General features: G+C 37.8%; 2 protein-coding genes across 7 annotated transcripts; one reads left to right on the top strand and one right to left on the bottom strand.

Moving 5' to 3' along the window:
• The first annotated feature begins 1,021 nt into the window (after positions 1 to 1,021).
• Positions 1,022 to 3,953, top strand: LOC122291584 (IRK-interacting protein-like). The gene is made up of 2 exons (XM_043099372.1): positions 1,022 to 1,481; positions 2,175 to 3,953. The coding sequence occupies exons 1-2, from the start codon at positions 1,239 to 1,241 to the stop codon at positions 3,705 to 3,707; spliced, it is 1,776 nt and encodes a 591-aa protein (XP_042955306.1). The 5' UTR covers positions 1,022 to 1,238; the 3' UTR covers positions 3,708 to 3,953.
• A 2,031-nt stretch (positions 3,954 to 5,984) lies between these two features.
• Positions 5,985 to 12,197, bottom strand: LOC122291585 (lysine-specific demethylase JMJ30). Of its 6 annotated transcripts, none has more exons than XM_043099375.1 (9): positions 11,570 to 12,197; positions 9,346 to 9,436; positions 8,496 to 8,630; positions 8,246 to 8,389; positions 7,728 to 7,820; positions 7,251 to 7,329; positions 7,057 to 7,107; positions 6,846 to 6,963; positions 5,985 to 6,427 (listed from the first exon to the last, which is right to left on the bottom strand). In XM_043099375.1, exons 1-8 carry the CDS (start codon positions 12,037 to 12,039, stop codon positions 6,884 to 6,886), a joined length of 1,143 nt encoding a protein of 380 aa, XP_042955309.1. In that variant the 5' UTR covers positions 12,040 to 12,197; the 3' UTR covers positions 5,985 to 6,427; positions 6,846 to 6,883. The 6 variants fall into 6 exon arrangements, 3 of the variants coding, with proteins under 3 accessions (XP_042955309.1, XP_042955307.1, XP_042955308.1); XM_043099373.1 differs by having other exon boundaries at positions 9,346 to 9,555; positions 11,575 to 12,193; XM_043099374.1 differs by lacking the exon at positions 7,057 to 7,107 and having other exon boundaries at positions 9,346 to 9,555; positions 11,575 to 12,189.
• Between the last annotated feature and the right edge of the window lie 239 nt (positions 12,198 to 12,436).

Consider the following 12,436-nt stretch of genomic DNA (forward strand, 5'->3'; position numbering starts at 1 on the left):
TCCATAAATTTGGGCTTTCAAAGTTTAGCGATTTGCCAATATGTCATATCAAGAAACAACCAAATTGTCCTAATTGCCTAATATAAAAGTTCTTAAACAAGTCATGGGCCCAAGATAAATAGTTCTTGTTTGAAGAAGAATAATATGGGTAGAAGGCAACATCGATGCTGAGAGCAGAGGGGGGAACTCTTGGAGAAGAAGACGAAAGGTGTTATTCTTTTGTCAGTGTTTCTGCATCTAAAATATATTCTTAATTTTCTTGCTGACCTAACCTTAATTCGATATTATTAGATTAAACAACACACCTTCCAAGATCAAGAATCATAAGTCTCAACTGTAATAACCCTGATAAAAAAAGGGTCCCAATTCTCATCCTCAGCCATATATTAATAGCAGCAAGAATGTAATTCCATGCATGATTGCATATTTTGCTGGTTTGTTTTGTTAAGACCTTAAACTGTTATTATTATTATTATTATTATTTGAAGTATTGATAGGAAAGGATTCACATCGTACAAAAAGAAAACAGTATGATAATCAAATGGAAGTTGAAAGCCCGGGAAACCTATAAATTATTACATGCCATGACTTTACATAATGGGATCCAAAATGATGCATGTTTGAAAAGGCTACTAGAAGGCAACCCACCAAAATGATTGCCTGTGACATGAAAACACAATGCATTCTTAAAAGAGAATATAAGCAATAATTTGGAGGATACCTATTGGCATTGGTAGTGGAATATAGTGGAACTACTTATGATAGTACTAAAAAGTAATTGTGTTGACATTTGTACCATTATTTCATCTTGCTGTCACAGTTATTTTTGGTAACCTTGGGCATTTTGGTAAATTCATATTATTGCAGACCAAACCTTGGCTACAAGGAGTCACAACTACTCTTATCACACTCTGTCTCTTTCTGCTTCACATGCTCTCCATCTATTAATCCTTGGAGAAAAGAGACAAAAACCCATTGGTTTTAGATACCCTCTTTGCATCTCTCTCTCTCTCTCTCTCTTTCTCTCTCTCTCTCTCAAATTCTCTCACCCTATTTTCTGGTTCTCCTAGAATCTGGTCTGGATATGGTCTTCCTCTCTAGAAATGAAATCCAACCGTTGGATATACATGTTAATCATCTTTGTTCCAAGTGGATTCTCATGTTCTGAACTATATCTAGCATAGGTGTTATTTTCTTTTTGGGTTCATATATGTTCTGCTCTGTTCTGTCTTCTGTTCATGGCTACTGCTACTATTGCCAAACAAAATTTTGAGAACCATAAAAACAACCGCAACAATACCAACCATGATATTAGCAGGCAAGAAATCCAGGCTGCCATTGCCAAAGCAGTGGAGCTGAGAGCTCTCCACGCCGCTTTAATGCAAGGGAATAGCCCCGCCAATGTCAGATTCCCGTCTCCTTCCCCTGCTTCACGGCATGGTTCTCAGTTTTCTGCTAAAGATTACCCTGTTTTCACACCTGTGAGTATAAATTTTCTTAATCTTCTCCTTCATTTTGCTCTGTTCACCGTATTCCATGGGATTATGTACTGGGTATTTTCTTTGGTGTTGAAGTTAGGCAAATTTTTGAAATTTCAACAATTTACATTCGCTGCTTGCAATGATGATCTATATTCTTCAGTGATCCCTTAATTTTTTTAGCATATGTTATTTAATTGACTAGTGAATGAACTATTTGATGGGGGCTTACCTACATTTTCAATGAGCTGTTATAAAATCAAGTAAAAAATATTAACCTCATCACGCGGAAGATTATACTCCGCGTTTTCACACCAGCACCCACCCACCCACCCACCCATCCACATACTCGCACAACATTGTATAAACCTGTTTCTTACGTTTTTTATTTTCCTTAATGCTCTATGCGCTTTTGACCTTTTTTTCTTTTTGAAACGGAATCCAGAGAATTATTGCAATCCTTGTATTGTTGATATATTTTCAAGATTTTCTGTTGTCTATTCTTTTTCTACTTTTGCTTTGATTTCTAGGCTGTTGCAGTGTGTGTATGTTTTTACTTTGAATTTTGTATTTACTCTTCTTATTACAGATACTTAGCTATTAAACCTGTTCGTACTCGTAAAAGAGTCTCTCTATCTTCATGAAATTTTCTTCTTTCATTAATTTTGGAGTTTCTGAATTTGGAAATATGGACAGAGCTATGAAGATGAACCGCTTCCAGGGTATCATCAGATTCCACCAAAAGATGGAACATTATCAGAAAGTTGGGATGAATACGGTCTTGGAGATATTGGCAATGAAACTGTTCTATCAGATTATAAGGAGAATTCATCCTCGAGAAAGGGATTGCCTTCTGGTTTGGCCAGCGTAGAATCTCATATTTGTCCAGCTGAGGATAACAAATCTGCCACTGGTTCTTGTGCAAACCACATTACTGTGCTTCAAACATCACCTGTGAATGAATACTTCAAGCTAAGTAGAAGAAACAGTTTGGCGGAATTCAAATCAGTATCATCCTGCAATAGATGCAGGCCTGCAACTATAACTACCGAATCTGAAAATGTGCCAAGGAACAGCAAGAATTCTAATATTGTTGTTCCATTGACGGATTCTCACTCATCTATTCAATCACAGCCGAAGAACCGGGGAGTGATTTCATGGCTGTTTCCTCGGTTAAAGAAGAAGAATAAGAACGAGAGTTCCCCAAACAGAACAGAATCCGAGGAAGTTTCTCAAATCTTCAAAGAGTTGGGGATCATGTCTACTGAAACATTGAAGAAAGAGCTCATAGAAGCAAATGAGAATAGAGACGCAGCCTTAATGGAAGTTGCTGAGATGAAATCCTCATTGGGGGAGCTTAAACAGAAGCTGGAATACTTGGAGACCTACTGTGAAGAGCTGAAGAAAGCTCTGAGACAAGCTATGCAGGCAAAGGATTCCCAATGTCCTGAAAATTTTGAAGCTTTTCCCAAGAGAGGGAAATCCTTAGATGGAAATGGAGAAAATTCGATACCTGTCAGTGAGGACGTAATGGTGGAAGGTTTCTTGCAGATAGTATCAGAAGCAAGATTGTCGGTAAAGCAATTCTGCAAGACCCTTGTTGTCCAGATTGAAGAAACCGATAACACTTTAATGGACAACTTAAATTTACTTCTCCAACCATACAAACTGTCATTGAACTCCAAATACTCAAAGGCAGTGTTATACCATTTGGAAGCTTTCATAAACCAGTCACTCTACCAAGACTTTGAGAACTGCGTGTTTCAGAAGAACGGCTCACCAAAGCTCTTAGATCCCCAACAAGATCGCCAGGCGCAATTCTCTTCGTTTGTTTCCCTGAGGAACTTGAGCTGGAATGAGGTATTGAGGAAGGGGACTAAATATTACAGTGAAGAATTCAGTAAATTTTGTGACCAGAAAATGAGTTGCATTATTACCACGCTGAATTGGACAAGACCATGGCCTGAACAGCTACTTCAAGCATTCTTTGTTGCAGCCAAGTGTGTATGGTTGCTTCATTTGCTTGCCTTTTCGTTCAACCCACCATTGGTGATTTTGAGGGTTGAAGAGAACAGAAGCTTTGAGCCAAAATACATGGAGGATATGTTCATGGAAAGGCAGAGATCACATGGTCCTAGCCGAGTGAAGGTCATGGTAATGCCAGGGTTTTATGTTCAGGACAGGGTTTTGAGGTGTAAGGTTCTTTGTAGGTATAAATCTGTAGCTTAAAGTTGTTTGGACTGATTTTATGATCTTTAGCTTTCCTCCCCTTCTTCCTAATTTCTTCTCTCTTTCTCTAAGTTAGTCTCACTTAGAGATGCTTGTAACTACTAAATTGATGTGTGAATAAATGTTCAAATGGTTACCTAAATTGTTGACCAACCAACATTGGTTTTCTACTTGGGTTGATTATTTGTTAGAGCTCTGGAAGGGAAAGTGAGGAATTGAAATCTATGTTACCATGATGTTTTTCTATTTTGTTTCTGACTTTGCGTGTCGTTTTTGTTGTTTCTGCCATACCCTTTGCTGCATTCTCGCTTTCTTTGCCACGACAGATATTCTTGCTACTCTGTTGTTTTGCCGAGTAAGAGAGAAATACACATGGGTATGGGACACGGAATCTGCAACTCCAGCAAATAGACAGAACGGTTGTTTTCATGAACGAAAAAGAAAAAAACCAGACTGAATGATTGTGACTACAAGTGGTAAAATCTGTTCTGTGTCGTTCAAATCGAATTGAGCAAATAATGCTAGCTTCTGCTCCATCTGATACATGAACGACATATAATACTGACACAAAAAAATACATGGGAAGGAAGGAGATCGATGATGGTATGAGCCGGGAGCCATGGCCCAGCCATTTATGCCTCTACTCTATTTCTTTTACGAGGAAATTATTCAAATTTTACTGATTGCTTTCACTTTTGACCGGGAATATAATAACTATTATAGGAAAAATATAGTTGCAAGCATAGTTGTGCACTACTCTGTGCACCAATGTGATGTGATTGGTCAAAAAGTAGATTTTATTGAAAACAGTGTTAATTTAAATTTTAAGTATCAATAAATCAGTGTTGGTACACAGATTAGTGCACAACTATACTTGTATGTAGCAAAACTCTTTCATATAGATTTTAGATTTATTCACTTTTTCAAAATGATATTCCAAGATTTGGGTTCTAGTCCGAAATTGCGTACTGTAAGTATCATTTTTCAAATTACAAAGATTATACCCGAAACAAAAAATCCCAGTTTTATCTAAAAAAAAGTGACCAATTAAATTGTGAGGGAGTTGATCTAGAAAATAAAAAATAATAAGAAACCAGATGCACCAAGATTAGCCTACCCATCATCCAATTTGTTTCCTTCGATCCAAACATGTCCAATGCTACAATCCATATATGAGAAAGGAATTAGCACCTCATCCCATAAATCACAGTACTCTAGATACATTTTTTTAGCTAATAACAACCGTCAACGAGCCTAATCCTATCTAAAAAGAAGTCAGATTCTATCTCAATAGAATGCAAACTCAATTGGTAGCATAACAAGAACCATGTTTGAGAGCATATACGTTAGCACAGATGTTAATCCCATGGCCTAGCTAGAAGCATTGCAAGCCTCTGAAGAAAAGAGTAATCATGAGAGCGAAGAATCCCACCACACAGAGAGGTGTTTAATTTGACTTTACCCAATAGGAGAGAGATCATTTTATCACGAAGGCCGAATCACTTTGACAATCAAGAGGAGTGTCATGAAGCAAGCATATTTACTGTTTAGAATATGCGAACCTACGATCAAGAGTTGCTGGTTGGTAAGAATCTTATTCTATAAATTTTTTTTTAATATTATAGTTTTTCCTTTTCCTTTTAATTATTTTCATTTTTTTTATTTTTAATTAATGTGACATGTGGCATAATCTAGGCGTTAGGAGTCACGTGGTAGGGACTCTGTTCATAAGTCGAAAGTAGGTCTATGTAAAATGGCCTGGATCTGATCCGAACCAAAAGACCCGATTGAGCCTGTCCAAAGAAAATCGGGTTGATCAGGTTGGACAACAAGTCTAGCTTAACAGCTCTCAAAGTCAATTGAAACCGATCACCCATTTTTCCTTCTCCTCAAACCATAACCGCCATTCTTCCTCTTCTTCTTCTTCTTCGCTGCTATACCACCACCCACCATCTGGGTTTCTCCTCATTTTTCCAAATGAATCCGAGTGTCCTTTCCCAACAAGCATAAGGTGAGGAATTTAGAAAATACCCCCAACTTTCCAAACCGCAAGCAAATTCCGATACCAGAACCAAAAACGCAAGGAATCTTAGTTTCTTCAAGATAAACCCTAGAGATCCATACTAGATCAAAAAACACACCAAATAATCACAAGGAAAGCAAAACTCAGATCGAATTTTAGATAATAAAAAAAATATACACAATAAATTTAAGAAGTTGAAGCTCGCAAAGTGGTATTTAGTACTTGAGAGGATTGACAAGAAGAAGATAACAAAGTTGATAAAAAAGTTAATAAAAATTAAAAACAAAGTTGATAAGAACAAGGATTCTCCATAAACGAATTGGTACAAGTGGAAATTAAAGAGTTGTGATTTCCCATTCTTTTCTATTTTACCTTGGGGAGGCTACGGCAAAAGAAAAGGTGAAAACGTGAAGAAATCGAATCCGAGTATGTAGCGCTTTCGTACTCCTCTACAAGATAGCAATCTATGGAATGGGGAAGAGCATAGTACTCTGAGAGAGAGAGAGAGAGAGAGAGAGAGAGAGAGAGAGAGAGAGGTCAAAGCTGTAGAAAAATAAATATACAATACAAGCATGCGAGTAAAAATAACAGGTTTGACCCGATCTGAAGTTTACGGGTCGGGTTGAGTGTGAGGCCTTCCATGCACGTCGGGCCAAAATATGATTCGGCCGGGTCGACTCTAAAGGATATGTAATGGCTGAAATTGAGAGTACACGTGATCAAAAAGTTCAGTTATAAAAGTTATGAAGTAATCTATGTAAAAGACCAAAGATTCACGAAACTATTTTAGTATTGAATCCTTTTTTCAATTCATCTTTAATCCAGAGTGGACTCTATACCACCCAATGAAATGCTAACACATGATCGATCCCTATTTTTCGAATAAACCATATAAATTAATAACCTACAACCATTTTACAATTCATTTATAATTCTATTTAAATAGATGGTCGATTATGCAAATTTTAAAAATTCAAGTCAAGAAAATCTTAATTTTTTTTAAGAGATGGTACTATTACATTAATTGGTTCGTTCAAAGAGATGTAAAATGGCTCCAAGTGTATCAATTGTGGCGAAAATTTGCATGGGAAGATGGTTAACGATAAAGTACATACTTCAAAGTACGAAGACTGGCAATGAGATTGCCCAACACTCAGTGGTAGAAAAGTAGAAGCCCTTTGGACCACGTAATTCGTCTTAACACACAAGTGACTCGCCGTCTCGACCAAAAAACTGAACATCAAATGAACTCTTTAGCGGAAAAGGAGTACCAAAAAAGAAAAGAAACTACAATGTAAATCATAATAGATAGTCAAATGTAATCACTGGATCCAGATCCCTTCATATCTAGCATCCAAGAAGTTGATAGCCCTCCTCCTAATAGAGATATTTATTTTAAACAAGCTCTAATCAGGACATGGTTCAATTTTTGCAGTCACTCCACCAAAAGCTAACCGATAAACTCGGTGTTAAAGATCGCACATAGTGCCACCACTTGGGCGGGATATAAAGCATCTCACCTTCCTCTAAAATGCAGTCCTCAAATCCTAAGTCATGCACCTTTGGAAACCGTATCTCGTCAATATTGTCTAGATCAACCTGCATTCAACATTATCATTGATCAGCTGAGCAGGGCAATTTCATTAACTATACAATGCACATCGATCAGCACTTGTCTCTCAGGAAAGTAACTACCACCAGAAAGGCTGGATGGAAAATATAAGTACCAGCATAGGAGGTTGACAGGATATGATGTCCATGCCAAAGGAGAAAAGGCGGAGACCAGATATGCGTGCTTAACTCACCAAGTTAAAAATAAGAGACCGGCATAAGAACCCAGTGGGGCCTTACTTGTTAGCCCCACAGGATTGCCCCACTGGCTCGTGCAGTATCACATGGCTGCTAGCATGTAAAGTGTTCCACACACGTACGCACGCGCATGTGTGTGTGTGTGTGTGAGAGAGAATTAGAATCATGACTATGTGGAATGCCGCTACCTGGCTTGAGTTTTTAAGCATGGTTTCTGTGTATGGGTAAAGTTCCTCTGACAATGAAGCATGATAAAGCCTTACATACTTTCTTCCAACAACCTGAGAATAAAGAGCCAGAGGGCTAATGTGAGTATATTTTCGATATCATTATTAATGACACAACAGACCATAAAAAATTGCACACAAGTGTGGTAGGGTGTCCAAGTTGGTGTTTTTGGTCATCAAAAGGGTAAATAATAAGAGAAATGCTAAACTTAAAAAGAGAATTCCAATAGAGTCATTTACAAACTAACACAGTTTGATGTGGTAATAGTAGTAGTATCTCGGTTCACAAATCTTTTTTTTTCAATTGCAGAGTGTACATGACATTTCATGTCAATTCACAAGCTTCCTTGTAATTCTTTGTAGGCCATTGCTCAAATGATAAATGTCAGGCATGCGCTTCTAGGTAAATATTGATCAAGAAAATCCAGAGGAAGCTTCAAATTTACAATTACTGAAAATCCATCATACATCTAAACTACCTGAGCAAGTATATTATGATGTGGATCATGGTGCAATGGTGTTACTGTCCCAGCTGGACCAAACCAGGCATTAAGAGACCTCAGCTCCCCGCCCCCAGCAAAACAGTAGTCAGGAATACATATGTCATTCCGTAGCTCGCTTATCTGTCATTAAAATTTCATATTATTATTTGAAAAGAAACATCATTTACTTCTACTATCATCTATCATGCTAACACAACATAGCACTCCCAGAGAATGACATAAATACCTGATCAAACAACGGATGCTGAGCAAGATATGTAGGGGCATCAGAAGAAAAGTCATTTGCTTCAATCCTTGCAAGAAATTGGGAAAATGTAATAAGCTCTTGCTTCCACTCTGGGCACAAATAGTTTTTACCAACCTGCAAAAAAGTTTTAACTTTACCATTTTTCAGTTATTGACCTGGTTTGCTCGACGGGTTAGGAAAAGCAAAACTAAATATCTTGTGTGAACTGGTAAACTAAAAGTTGATAGAAAGTCAGAAGAAATGTTTTATTTTATATATATAAGGATAATTAGGACCACCTACTTTCTATATCTAACATTAGATACAGGCAAAACTGACTTCAGGTAACTGGAACAAGCTCATAGCTAGTAATTAAGATGACGGCAAGAAAGAAATATTCTCAATGATATCTTCAAAACTGGGATCTATCCATGCAATTTCTAGTTGGATGTTGTGGGTCCTATCACAGGTAAACAACCCTCCTCCCCCCTTTTTCTCTTCATCCCTTTCTTCTTTTGTAGTAGTGGGATGGCAGGCGGGTTAGGCAGGTAGGCAGGACTTGTCCATCGATTGTTCAGAGACTGATCCTACGTGATACGTGTTTTATGTGTCAGATAACATCCGAATTACCAAACTGTTTATATAGTTAAGACCAAGATCAATTGAAACAGTTGCAACAGATTGCGAGGAATTTATCTGTGACAGTAACAATAAATGTAAAATAACATTAAAAAATAACACTCAATTTAACAAAACCAAAAAACAAAAAAAAAACAAAAACTGAAGCAAATAAAGCAACTTGAAGTAACAATATCCTTGGCTACTGTTCATAACATTTAAAATTAATCACCTCAACTGGAACTGTGCGGTCTCCAGCAACCCTTCTTAGGTAATCCATGTCATTCCACTTTGTCCTTGCTGGCCAATGTGCCATACTGTCACTAATAATGACCGGAGAACCTGATAAGAAATATTCACGAAGAAATCCCTCCAAAGATAGAGAAGGTCTCCTTCCCACAAGTTTCAAAGACAGAGACTTAAATGGCAAAGACTGAAGTACCTGCAAGTTTAAAAGCCATGCATTTTCAAAAGAGCTGAAAAAACACCCTTCATTTGTTCTATGTGACATACTAACAAAACCATAAGGTACAAAGAAGGCTAAAAGAACGAATGGAAAAGAAATGGGATATACACTGCAATCATACCCTTTTCTTTTTTAAAGAAGAGAAAATCATACCCCTTATTTGAGGCTCAACAAACTCTTCATTACCCTGTGAAAAAAATCATACAGATTGCCCAGTATTTTAACGTAAACCACTCTCAGCAAGAGGTTTTTCCTACATTTTCAACTGTTTATGTAAACATGAAAAGTTCAAAATGTTATCAGCTCACAAGATTACACCCAATATCATAACTACAAAAAAAAAATTGTTAGATTTCAATCTTTATAAGTTGCTATATGAATCAACATTCACACTTGAGTTTCAGGCTTCTCAAAAGTAAACTAGTTTTTACAAACCTAAAAAACATGTAAACCTGAGTACAAATTATCTCACTAGTATAAAAGCAAAAGAAATATAAATCCAATATAACTTAGGATTATCCAAAACAAACAAGTTTCATTATGAGGCTCAAAAAACCAACTGAGATTTAATCTCAATACTGTATTAAATAAGTACTGAAAATCCTTGGCCCTAAAGCAGGTGACGACCAGATAGGTTGGGGAAGGACAAAGGTTAACATCTTACCAATCAAAATAATAAACAATTAAATAACGGCCTTCTTTGTATTCCCAAAAGTTTCAACAAAGTATCGGAAAAGTATATAGCTTACAGCTTTTTGCACATTGATGGAAATGGAATCAAAGCCTCCTCTGATTTTAAGAAATGTTCAATTCACAGCATGACGTGTGAGCAGGAAGGATGCAAAATCAACAACCTTGAAGACCAGACTTGCATGGTAATTGATCAAATTACCACTTAGATGGGACAAATTTACTTTCATATCTTCTACTTCATGTTAGAGAACTACTATTATATCACTAACTTAGATCAAATCATCCATTGACACGCTGAAAGGTCTCGAGGTGAAACAAGTTAATATCATAAGTGACCATTGAACCTTCCTAGCATGGGGTCTAAAGGACACATCGCAGTCTTTTATCCAATTTAAAGGATTAAATTTTCTCGCACTTTCTTTTGACTCAAGTTTGGACATTACAACTAAAACCCAAAATTCTTGGATTCGTAACTAAGCCCTTAGTTCAATTGCTGCATTAGCTTTATGTAGGGAACTCTCCATTGTACATAAATTCACTCTATTATAGGTCAATAGACCAGAAACCATTATATGCAGACTGGGTTCAAAACAGCATCCGAGTTGTCTTAGAGAGAATATAAATAAGGGGTGTAAGCCTATAGCAGGAAAGAAGAAGAATCAACAAAATCTTAAGGTTCCGTGCATCAATGAAATCCAGAACAGAGCTCCAATTCAAAAAACAAAAAAGAAAGAAACAAGAAATCAAAATCCACTAGAAGAACTTCCAGCAAGTGTTCGAACAGGATAAGAATTTCTTTTTTTGAAATTATAAGGAGTGCTACATTCACAAACATTTCTATCAGAATCAGTAGATGGGCTTTAATATGCCTATAAGAAACTTCTTCACCAAATCAAATCCAACTAATACATCCATCGGCTTCATTCTCACCATGAAAACCAAGTGCCATCCCGCGCTCTCCCCCTGTTCTTTAAAATCTCTAAGGTAACATTTCGACAAATAATGGCCAGGGCCCCGAGAATAATCAGAATCTAGTCAGAACATACACTGATGAGCCAGAAAATTGGACAAAAGGCTTTACTCGGTCAAGTGAAGATGAAAAGTCAGTCTTTGCATACATATTGAAATTGACTTTCCCATCGGTTAGAAAAACCAGAAATTCCAACAATCTACAATTTTTTAATCTTTTCTGTCCTTCACAAATCTCAAGAATCTACAAATATAGAAGATCTACCACTTCAGCAGGTTATGCAATATTCAAAATAGAATTAGATTAATTCAAATAAGAAGGACGAACCTCACCTCTGCGTCACGGAGCCCGTCCTGGCGGACAAGTTTTCGCTTTGCGAGTTGTTCTGAAACCGCACCTGCGTCCCTGGCCTTGGCCGAGACCTTGTCGACCGCCGAGTCGAGGTCCTTCCTGAGGAGCATCCCGCCCATGATCAATCCCATGTCCAAAACCCTAAGGGACTCGCTAAGCTCACCCTTGGAAAAATGGAGTCTGGCCACGTGGAGGCAGGCCATGGAGTAGGCGTCGCGCCAGACGGGCAACACCGAGTGCCATGGACCCGAGTGAAGCTGCTCCCAAGCCATCTCACGCGCCGCCTCCGCCGCTCGGGAGTCTCCAGCGGCGGCCAGCGTTGCCATGCTGACGTATGCGTAACCGCCTTGCTCCGTGATGTCCTGGAGGAGAGTGGGGGCCTCCAAGTCCATCGTTGGGGTCTCGAAGTGGTCCGAAGACTCCGTGAAGGCGGTGGACGACGACATTGAGGGAGGAGGATGAGCTCCAGCGACGCGGCCAGTACAGTCGGTGTGAGTTGCCGATGTACAGGAGTGAGAACTGAGAACTGATAAATAAAAAGAGACGGCTGAGAGATTTTTTGCCGAAGAAGATATTTTTCCCTTTTTCTTGACGAACTTTTTCGAGAGATATTTCTCTTACGTGCACTTTTTCTGGATTTTTCTGGAAAAATCTGTTTGTATTTATTAATATATAATAATAATAATAATTATACTAAAAATAGATTCATTATTATATTTTTATATAACTGAAGTGATTTTCATTTTTCACAGAAAGTGTCGAGTTTACTTACCCATGATAGAGATTTTTCTTGGTTGGTGACCTAAAGAATTTGACCAGTTCAACATATTGCCTGAGACTGAG

Source organism: Carya illinoinensis, chromosome 13 (genome assembly GCF_018687715.1).
Source record: "Carya illinoinensis cultivar Pawnee chromosome 13, C.illinoinensisPawnee_v1, whole genome shotgun sequence".
Lineage (NCBI taxonomy): Eukaryota > Viridiplantae > Streptophyta > Magnoliopsida > Fagales > Juglandaceae > Carya > Carya illinoinensis.